Genomic DNA, 10,985 nt, shown 5'->3' on the forward strand with positions numbered 1-10,985 from the left:
AATATCCACTGAAAGGGTAATTGATACTCCAGGCACCTGTTGCCCCGAAAGAAAAGGGCCAAGAAACTATGGAAGCAGACCAGGGAGTCAGGGGATGGAGAAGGAGTCTCTAAATGGTGATGTCAGACCTTCCTACCCCTGGGCTGCAGAAAAGAACATTGGTGGGCCTCAAGGAGAAATGGAGGCCAGAAACTGCCCATTCTCAGTAGGCTAAGACAGGAACCAGGCATCCTAAACTGTGTGCTCCAGTCCCAGGTCCTTTCCTGTCTTCACTTTCACATAGAGCCTCCCCATAGAACCTCCACCACACCTTCCAGACCCTTAGGCCTTCTTGTGCACTGTGCATGGCTCCCCCAGCCCCAGGGTCCTAAGAGTGGGAAGGGGATCAGTGGAACCACTCATGGCCTGTTCTCTAACAATAATACCACTGTTACCCCAAGATGTCATCATCCAAACATGTACTCTAGCTCCCACCCTCCCAGGCCTGGGGGGAGAGAGGTAGGTGGCTGGTGTGCAAGAGGGGATGCCAAAACTCAGAGAAGAAGCACATCCTTAGCTCAGAATCCTTTAGCAAAAGAACAGACACCAGGACTCCATGCAAGCCCCAGCCTCCCGGTAAGGCTAAGACAGTTTCCTGCTGCTAGAGTTGAAGAAAGACCCTAGGACACAAAGACTTCAGACTCTTCCCGGTGAATAGACCTATTATTTGCCTTCTTAGAGGCCCAGGGAAAGCCCCAACGTGGAAGACTTCCTTCTAGATTGCCCAGCCACCTGCGTGGGGAAATCCACTAGAGAACTTGGAGGGAGACCACCCATGGAGAGAGCCTCAAGTTTCCTCATTGCCCCTTCTTTTTAATTCCTAAGTTTAAGCTGCTCTGAGGGGCAGGGGGTGTACCGTCAACTGAATTTAGGGACATTTTCAAGGGCTAGAAGTGACATATGAGATTTCTTTGGGGCTCAAACTCTATGGCTGCTTGAATTCCCCAGTCTGGAATAACAATGGTTCTACACATCTGGCATTTTGGTCTGTTGCTAATGTTTCTCATTCCCACCACCACCACCGAAAAGAGTGAGAAACTCCTCCAGGTGCCAGTCCAGGGCTTGTCTTTGTATCTCCCCACCCAGAGTGTGGGCCTGGATCAGTGTCTGAGGAGATAAATCAATAGGAATCATAATCATTATCACATGTGTCTTGTTTTATAGCAACAAGTGTCTGTAGTTTCTTCTCTGCTTCATTCATTCCCACACACATACATATATTCACTGTGTTTCTCCCAGAGAGACTGTTCCAGGGACAGGGAGAGAAGAGATATAGAAGGCGTCATTCCCACTCCTCAGCACCTCTTGGGTGGGGGGTCTGTGATGCTATGGAAGGTCTAGCAAGGGGCCTTGCCTTTAGGGAAGTACTCACAAGAGGCTAGCAGAATTGAATTGGATCTTACAAATAGTGAACACATGTGCCCATCCGTGTACCTTCCCCTCCCACCTGGCATCCAGGCAGTGAGAAGCTATCCGCACAGACCTGCACAAGAGACAAAATGCCCCCTAAGAGCTAGCCCAGGACTAGGAGCCTAGTCTGTCCGGCCAAACAGGGATGGGACTGAGAGAGTGGTGAGGGGTTGAGGGACGAGCTGGGGAGAGGGAAGCACCAAGCCTTACCTCTTCTGTTGCAGCAGGTTCTGCTCATCTCGGCGCTGAGCCCATGACTCGTGTCTCTGAAGCCATCTGCAGAACTTGCTCCCTAACCAGAAAATTAACCCCTTCTCCTTGGGCAGCGACCACCCCATGGAGTGGAGGGCCAGCTCCTTGGGGGGCTGAGGCTGAGGCCACAGCCTGTCTGGACTCAGCCTTGAGGCCACATTGTCCCCTCCAAGGGCCGGCCTGCCCTTTCCCTGTAGAGGTCCCGTCTCCAAGTCCAAATCCGCCGGCTTCCGCAGGAGTCTCCTCTGTGGCAGCTCCAGCTATCCAGATAGTCTGGAGAGGGTTGGGAGTTTGTTACACTTGGCAGGAACTGGGACTCACTCCTTAGTTGGGAGCTCCCTCCTGGAAGTGAGCGGGAGCTGTGGAGACACTCCCTCCCTCCTCTGTAATTACCTGAGATTTAAAGAGACAGGTCTGCAGACCTGCTTGCCTGTCCCAGACTTGCATCAATTCCTTCTCTACCAGTGCCCTCTCCCCTGCCCCAGGCCAGTCAAGAAAGGGGAAGCCTTCCCAGAGATCAGAGAGGCCTTCCCTGGACTTTGGGTCAACCAGTGGCCTTTTATAGAAAGGCCTGGACATGTCAGGCTAGCCTGAGAGGCTCTGGGAAGTGAGAGAGGAGGGGAAGCAGGGAAGAGAGTCAAGGTGGGCAATTCATGGGACTGAAGCCCCCCAGCATTACCTTTCTCAAGGCTCCTGCCCTTTCCCCCTTCACTTTCTGTCCCTCTGCCCTACTTTTCTCCTGGAGACTTAACTATTCTTGACCATTCTAGTTTAATCTCTAGAAGGCAAGAAGTCTGCCTGGTCCAAAATAGGCATATAAATATTGAAGGTTTTTTTCTCTCAGATCACTCTCTTCTCAGTCCACTCTCTTCTCAGCCCTCACTCATGTTCAGTTCCTGAGAGCAAAAGTGGACAAACTTTCTGGAAAAGGCCAGAGAGTAAACATAAATATTTTCAGGCTTTACAGGCCACTCACAGTCTCCGGCACATACTCTTCCTCCTTCTTGTATTGTTTTTTCTTTTTTAGAACCTTTAAAAAATATAAAATACATTCTTAGCTCACAGGCCAGGACATACAGTCCTGCTACTGGCTGCATTTGGCCCCCTCGCCATAATTTGCAGCCCCCTACTCTGGAGCTCTAGTCTCCCTCCACAGGACCATATGTATGCGGTGGGTTGCCAGATAAAATACAGGATGGCCTGGTTATATTTGAATTTCAGATAGACAATGTGTACCAATTTTCGTGTATGTTCCAAATATCATATTTTATTTGGCAACCTTTGGGAGGGGGGCAATGCTGATTTACCCCCTACTATGTTCCAGGCCCTATATCAAAGCCTTTTTCTGAAAATGCCCAACAAACTTCTGAGGTCTTATTATTTGCATTTTACTGATTAAAAAAAACCAAAGCTCAAAGGGGAAAAGTAAACCACTCACAGTCACATAGCCAGTGAGTGACCGAGGAAAGCTTCAAGCCTACCCCTTGACTCGGGAGCCCCCTTTCTCCTCTACCACACTCCCTCTTTTCAACTGGCAAACAGAATTCCAGAGAGGTGAAGTGGCTTGTGCCAAGCCAGGCGGAAGAATAATGACATAAAGTACAGGCCTTCTCTTGTCCCACTATGTAGAATTCTAACACAATAAAAGGGGGAAGTTGTTATTTAACTGTTGCAATTGAAATTTAAGGAAGCTGAGGCCCTAATTTATCCAAAGTCCCACTGCACGTCAGGGGGCTCCTGGCTGTTTAAATTCACAAGGGTATGTGGGTTGCTCCCTGGTTTACAAGCCTCTGATGGTTCCTACCTGTCCCCAGGGATGAGGGAGGGGAAAAAGGGAGAGAGTGTGTCTGTGTTCAGTGGGAGAGAGAGAGGCTTAGATGCAGGGCAGGAGTGTCTCTGTGGGTGGAGCATAGAAGGGCCACCTTCAATGTAAAGGACTGGCCCAGGTGGAAAGCTACTTGTGTTCTGCTTTTGGGCCCCAGGCCAAGCCTGAGCACCCTGAGCAAACACTGCTGTTCAATTGGCTGCTTTCTCCACTCACAGGTCAGTGGGTTCGTGGAGGGTGGAGGGTGGAGGGTGGAGGGTGGAGGGTGGAGGGTGGAGGGTGGAGGGTGGAGGGTGGAGGGGTAAAAGCTAAAACCTAAACCTTGAACCTAGGAACTTTGTGCCCTTTAGACCAGCATTTACTGCTCACCCACCCCGCCTTCTCTGTCCATTTAATTCTAGGCAAAGACCCCAATTTAGAGCATGGTTGGTGGCAGCGAGGGGTGGGGGTGGGGCGGTAAGGCAGTGAGGTACTTATGAAAGGGAGGAGGAAGGCCACTGGAGATGGAGTCATTTGCCAATTGTCTTTTCCTTCCTTAGCTTCCTCCACCTGGTTTTTCCTTTGCCTGGATCAGCCAACAGATGGAAATTGAGAATAGATTTAAAATAGGCATGATGGGAGTGGGAGGTAGGGAATAGTTTACCCGATAGAAGTTTCGGCCAACGGTGTGCTCTCAGTTCTTGGACCCAATGTCACGGTCTTGGGTGTGGGTGAAAGGACAATGGACAGGTAGACCATGAGGTAGGTGACATTTTCCAACTAATAGAGGAAGACTAATATTTGTGCCCTCTCTCCTTTCACCCCCAGACTCACACATCTTAAAGCTATTTTCCCTGTACCTTCCCAATATTGCTGGTTCCTAGGGGTAGGAAGGTAAGGACAGGGAGTTCGGGAAAGTCTCCCCGTATTTCATCTTCTTTTGAGAGAACAGTGGCATGGCTTCCACCCCCATTCCAAAGCCTATGCCGTGACAAGCTGGGGCAGCACCTCCAGACATGGGAAGAATGGGTTCTGCACCCCAGAATCAAGAACTTGAGTATACAAACATAGATTGGAATTTCTGGGAGGGCAGGCACGCTGCTGGCACCCCTCTGTGAGACTCTCCATTGTACCTTCTCCCAGGCCTCTTGCCTAAGCTGCAAATTGAAGAAGACTTCTGTGACTTTAGGCAAGACAGTCCCTCTCAGTGTTCTCGTCTGTGGACTCAATGATGCTGACATCTAGTTTACCTCTGACCTCACAATGGTTTCACATCAAGCCCCTGGGGAGAACTAGTAAGGACCTAAGGGGAGGACTAACTGGGGAAGCAACCGGGACTTCACTTGGAAAGGGCCAAGAATGCCCAGAAAGGGGTTGTTCTAGTTCTTTCTGCCTCACGCTGAGCCTCAAAATCTAGGCAGAAGTTAGGTCTACAGGATGTAACTTAGTCGTCCAGGGGGCAATGGTCAACCAAAGTATGACCGCCCTGTCGGAAGGCTGCACCCAGCAGGTGCTGGAGGCAATTAGGAAGATTGTATGTGTGCGCATATGTCAGGACGTGCCGACCCAGAGCACAGCCCTGGTTTGGGGGCATGTGAGCTGTTTGATGCTGATTTCTGCATTTGGGGCAGGATTTCTCAAACTGGGCACTCCTGATATTTTAGGCCAAATAATTCTTTATCTTGGGGACTATCCTATGTATGCATTGATGCATCGTTGAATGTTTAGTAGTATTCCTAGGCTCCATTCACTAGGTGACTTTACCCACCCCCCACCCCAAGCTTGTGTCAACCAAAAATGTCTACAGACATTGTCAAGTGTTCCCTGGGGGGCAAAATCATTGAGAACCACTGATTTATATATGTCTATATACATTATACTTTAAATGTAATATATTTTTCTGGCTTTGTCCATTTTCTTATTTTCTGTCCTATGTTTCCCTCTATTTTTCTTCTTGTACTGCCTCTGTTTCCGTGTTCTGTCTCTGATCTCTGGTGTTAGCCTCTGTGCTAGTATGTATGTGTGTATGTGAATCTGTCCTTGGTGGAACCTTGGATTTCTTTCTTTTTTTTTTTTGATTGCTACCTCTCTATTTCTCAGTCTAGCTTTCTCTGTCCTCCATGTCTGCTGCCTGTGCCCCTTTGAAGGATGTCCCCTTTCCTCTCCTGTTATGAGCAGGTCTGGTCATAGGGCAAGGAACCGTGAGGATGGAACCAGCACAGGGCAGTGAGGTCAGAACGACTGCTCACTTGGCTTGGAATTTGTCCCAGTCACTGAGTTCATGAGCTCTTGTGTGCAAACTCATAAAGCCCTCAAAAGAGCAAATGACAGGTCAGCAGGTGAAAACAAACTCCATTCACACACACAGGCACAAACACTGCCCTGGCCTAGGGCAGGATGGTTACTGCTCAGGTGTCCAGCTGGGAGTCAGGTGAACTTCAGGCTGAGGTGCTGCATCATTAACTGGAATGGCAGTTCCTGTTAGAAATCCTCTGAGATCCTTTTCAACTCAGACGTCCTGTGATTCTGAAGAAATATGTCACATGCGGATTAAAATGACACTTCAGCTTGCATAGGCCAGGAAATCTAAATCGTGGCAGAAAAGTCATGTACTTTTAGTGAAAATGTAACTTCAGTCCTTTACCCCCTTTTCTCATTCACTTTCTAATTGTAGCTCCATCCTCACGTCCCACACCTTCACTCCATACAACTCTCCATCCTCTGCCCTTCTAAACCCTCAAACCAGGCTGCACATTGTAAGTCAAACTTCAGACCCTGCATGTTTATTTGAAAAGAGCTAGGAAAGGGCCAAGAGGAAGATGGTTGGAGGATTGAGTTGGTGGTGGAAACAGGACACAGTGGGGAGAAAGCAGAGACCACGAAAAACAGCATGACCTAGTTTCACTAGGTCAATATGCATTTGCATGTTATTTGACATGTTAATATGTGGTCTATTTTATGTCAAAGTTAGTCAATATATTATAGCAATGTTTTCAAATGAGATAAGTGTGTGTCTATTTTTTTTATCTCATAATAGTCTATAGATGCTAAATTTCTTTTAGCAGAGGCCCAAAGGATATGTTTGGACATGTATCCTTCCCCTCTCTTATCCATTTCCTTCCACCCTCTGCCAGTTCTTATCTTGCTCTCCACTCATCCTTCCCCACTCCCTTCCACTTTATGCAATGCAAGACTGTTTGTACAGCCTTAAAAGATCATGCTCAATGTGTAGCTCTTCGCTCACCCTTCTCAATGATTTTGAGCATCTTGTTTTCCAAATCCCCAGTCTGGAAGGTGACAGGGAAGGGGCAAAAACTGGCCTGAGGAGAAGCGGGTGCTGGTTTTGTAAGATGAGGCCGGAAAGTTTAGAGGAAGTTGCTGGGTCCCGCGGACATACAGAGCTTCTGCCCTGATTCTGACCCTCTCCTGTGGCCGCAGCAGGGTACAGTAATGACTTCCAACCCCAGCATGGCCCCTACGCAGCTGCTGGTGGTGGGAAGGAGGGTGTCAAAGCCTGCAGCTTTTCTCTGGGCAGTCCTCTGCTCCTGTTTGTCGTGTTCCCTCTGGCCTATTTTTTTCCACCTCCTTCTTTGTCTCTCTTCCTCCCCAAACCCCAAATCACCTTCCAAAGCTGGATCCCTCTGCTTTGCCTCTCTCCTCCAATCCCCGTTACCCCACTACACCTGAACCAATCTTCACTCTTGCAGACACAAAAGTTCTCCAGGAAGAGAGGCTATTATAGTGTTCACAGCCCCAAGAAGCTTCACAAATATGCCTACTATATGGTAAGTGGGATTTGGCTTCTGTGAGAGACGAAGAACATCATTTTGTAAACAGGACAGTTGCATTCTAATCTCCTCCCGCCCCTGCCTTTTTTTTTTTTTTTTTTTACCAGAAATCACTTCAGGGGCCTGGGGAAAGTCACTTACCTTTCAGTTTCCTCATCTGCAAGACTAAGGCTTTCAGTTCTTATAGTCCCCTAGTCCCTTCTCCTCTCACCTCCTCACAATAGCCCTCATAACCTCCCAGGCCTAGGAAAGGACTGAGCTAGAAATATCCTCATAGCAGAAAGGAACATTATCACTGTATGATGTGTGAATAAAACTGTTTAAAAATGAACAGAGAGAGGGTGGGCGACGATAGCACAGTGGCAGAGTTCCCGCCTGCCATGCTGGAGACCTGGGTTTGAGTCCCAGTGCCTGCCTATGCAAAAAAAATAAAAAAATAAACAAAGAGAAACAACGGCTAAAGACAATGTGGAGAAAGAGATGCACCTATTCACTATCGGTAGGGTGGTTCCTATGAACACTGTCGGGAGGTGCCGCCTCTTGGAGGGCAGCGTGGTGGCCCCACAGAAGGCTGGGGTGGGACTGCCGTATGATCCTGCAACCCCGTTGCTAGGTATAGACCTGGAGGAACTGACAGTGGTGACACAAATGGACATTTGCACACTGGTGTTTATGGCAGCAGTGGTCGTGATTCACAGCGGATGAAGGTGGCCTAAGGGTACAATGACTGAGGGATGGAAGGGGGATCTGTAGTGTTTGCATTCAACGGGTGACTGGGCAGCAGCAAGAAGCATGAAGCTGTGAGGCATGCAGCTAGATGAATGAACTTTAAGGATTGTATGATGAATGAAATGTCAGAAATGAAAAGACAAATATTATAATGCCCCACTCATATGGACTAACTAGTATATATAAACTCGGAAAATTGAAGCTGAGATCATCAGTTATCAGGTTGGGGCCTATTGTAAAGGTTCCTAGAGTGTAAGTTCTTACAGCAGTCATATTCAGGAATTGTAGTGGTTATTTCTAAATTCTGAGATACTGAGCTATTTGTGTATAACTGGGTAGTTCCCTGAAACTTCAGGTATTTATGTGACATCTGAGACCCTGAATTAGAGCTCTGAAGCTATCAAAGTCAGCAGTACCCCATATAGCAACTGTTTAAAAAGTTGAAACACTAATCAGACTTCAACTAGACCTATGAATGAAGCTGATATGGATAGGACTAAGGTAAATCAGAATACAGGGTAAAGGTTGATATGGTACATATTTTAAAACTTCAACTTCTGTGTGAGACCAAAGGAAGGGATGTTTTATTTGGTGCAAAATTCATATTTTGGGTAGTGCATTATCTAATTTAACTTGTATGGTCAGTTTATTTCAACAGCATAATTTCATGGAATCTTGAATAGGGCATAAGATTTTGTTGGTTTATACAGGTTAGTGTGGTGCCTCGGTGCATCCCAGAGTAATTTCAGCAGAAGAGAAGAAAGTATTTGCAAAGTCCCCTTAGGGAACCGGGAAAAAGGGAGGAAAAATTAGACTTCCGCCTCTGAGGAATTCTTGATATTCTTTGCAAGCAGTGGGGACAACCAGTTCAATAGGCTGAGCCCTTAATCTTGGGGTTTGCCCATATGAAACTTATTCCTGCAAAGGAGAAGCTAAGCCTACTTGTAATTATTTCTAAGTGTCACCCTGAGAAAACCTCTTTTGTTGTTCAGATGTGGCCTCTCTAAGCTAACTCAACAGATGAATTTACTGCCCTCCCCCCCTACGTGGGAAATGACTCTCAGGGGTATAAGTCTCCCTGGCAACATGGAACAGGACTCCCAGGATTAACCAGGATCTGGCATCATGGGATTGAGAAAGAGTTCTTAACCAAAGGTTTAAGAGAGAAATGAGACAGAATAAAATTTCAGTGGCTGAGAGATTTCAAACCTTCTAGAGGTTATCCTGGAGGTTATTCTTATGCATTATGTAGATATTTCATTTTAGTTTCTGGTATATTGGAGTGGTTGAAACTGTTAAACTGTATTCTAGTAGCCTTGATTCTTGAAGACAACTGTATAACTATATAGCTTTTATAATATGACCATATGATTGTGAAAACCTTGTATCTTATTCTTCTTTTATCCACGGTATGGGGAGATGAGTAAAACAATAAGGATCGATAAATAAATAAACAATAGTGGGGATAAGGGGTTAAAATTGGGTAGATTGAAATACTAGGGGTCAATGAGAGGGAGGGATAAGGGGTATGGGATGTATGAATTTTTTCTTTTTTCTGTTTTGGAATGATCAAATATTCTAAAAATGTTTATGGTGTTGAATACACAACTATGTGATGATATTGTGAGTCAATGATTGTATCCTGTATGGACTGCATGTGTGTGAAGATTTCTCAATAAAAATATTTTTAAAAAGAAAGGACCCTTATCTCTCTCAGTTTATCTGTGTGCCTTTGTTTCTGAGTCAGACAAGCAAATGCTCCACAGACAAAGCATGCGGGAAGACCTCGGGATCCTTCCACTCTATACATCTTCTTGCCTACAACAGCAGGATTCTGTGGTGCAAGCAGTTCTGGGTGGGGTGCAAGTGCAGGTTCCAAACCATGGTGACTCCCAGAGTTCCAGAAGCCAAAGATAGGGGTGGGAACAATGTGAGAAGGCAGGAGTGAGAGTCCCAGTTCTCGACTCTGGGGCAGGGTCCCCAATCACTGGGCTCAGGTCACCAGCTGTTTCTACCAGTTGCCATTTGAGCCAGCGGGTGTGGGAAAGGGACTCAAGCCACCAGAGAAAGAGTGAAAATCATTGGCTTGGGGGTCAAGAGACAGGAGCTAGCTGTTATCCCGAATCAGACCATGGCTATTAACAAGCAAACCCTTTTCCAAAAACAGGTACTCAATCTGGTGACCTTAGCCTTTTCCAGAAGTACCCAGAAATGGCAGCAACTTACCCTCAATTTTCCCTGAATTTATCTACATGCATGTTATTCTTTTTCTTTCCCCACTCCAACAAACTCAGTGAAATAGGGGGAAATTATTCCTTGTGTTAAGTAAATAGATTTTGAAAATCTATTTACTTAATGCAATTACTCACACAAACACCCACCACCTCTGTCATTAGAACCAAGCAAAATGTCAAACTTGTCCTAAAGAGTGGTGACATTTGTTTAATGAGTACACACACATACACACACACATACATACACACACACACACACACACATAAACCTTGGACTGGGAAACACTTGGAGCAAGCAGGTGTGCTTCCTGCTGAAGGCCTGCTCCAAGGAGCGGAGGCAGAGAGGGCAAGGGGTAGAGAAGGGAAAATGTGCTGAGCGTGGGGCAACCGCTGAGTGTCTGGATCTAAGAAGTAGCCCAGTGGGGAGCCTAGGGGTTCGGGTTGGAAAACCCCTATTCATGACTGATCTCTTCTTCCCAGAGCTGGGGCTTTTGGTTTTACCTCCCATGGAGCAGAGACAGGGAGAAGGTGAGTAGACCTCCCTGTAGACTGTGAGGCAGAGCCAAGCTGGGGCATGAGGGGCGGGGCAGATTCTATGGAGGACACCTGAGCAGGGTGCAGTGGGAGGCTTATGGGAGAAGCAGGTGGTCAGGAGTCAAGGGGGCCAGGAGCTGGGTATGCAGGGAGGGAGAAGCCAAACATATGACCTCCCGACTGCAGTTGGGCAAT

At 47.0% G+C, this 10,985-nt stretch overlaps 1 protein-coding gene and 1 long non-coding RNA gene across 6 annotated transcripts in view; one reads left to right on the forward strand and one right to left on the reverse strand.

Annotated features, from left to right (window-relative positions):
- Window positions 1-4,742, reverse strand: part of TRPV6 (transient receptor potential cation channel subfamily V member 6) — a 21,188-nt gene extending 16,446 nt beyond the window's left edge. The window contains exons 1-2 of one of the 5 annotated variants that reach the window (XM_077148243.1): window positions 4,639-4,742; window positions 1,660-1,974 (exon numbers count right to left, since the gene is read on the reverse strand). In XM_077148243.1, coding sequence (XP_077004358.1) covers window positions 1,660-1,787 — 128 coding nt within the window. In that variant the 5' untranslated portion in view covers window positions 1,788-1,974; window positions 4,639-4,742. Of the gene's footprint in view, window positions 1-1,659; window positions 2,095-2,677; window positions 2,732-3,505; window positions 3,528-4,638 lie in introns of those variants that run through there. The other 4 variants (XM_077148252.1, XM_077148233.1, XM_077148222.1 and 1 more) reach the window with 4 other exon arrangements.
- On the forward strand, window positions 3,604-9,529 carry LOC143673581 (uncharacterized). Its single transcript, XR_013170467.1, has 3 exons — window positions 3,604-3,744; window positions 7,213-7,290; window positions 9,015-9,529. It is a non-coding gene; the product is annotated as an uncharacterized LOC143673581 (long non-coding RNA).
- The last annotated feature ends 1,456 nt before the right edge of the window (window positions 9,530-10,985 follow it).

The sequence above is a fragment of the Tamandua tetradactyla genome, chromosome 1, assembly GCF_023851605.1.
Source record: "Tamandua tetradactyla isolate mTamTet1 chromosome 1, mTamTet1.pri, whole genome shotgun sequence".
Taxonomy (NCBI): Eukaryota; Metazoa; Chordata; class Mammalia; order Pilosa; family Myrmecophagidae; genus Tamandua; species Tamandua tetradactyla.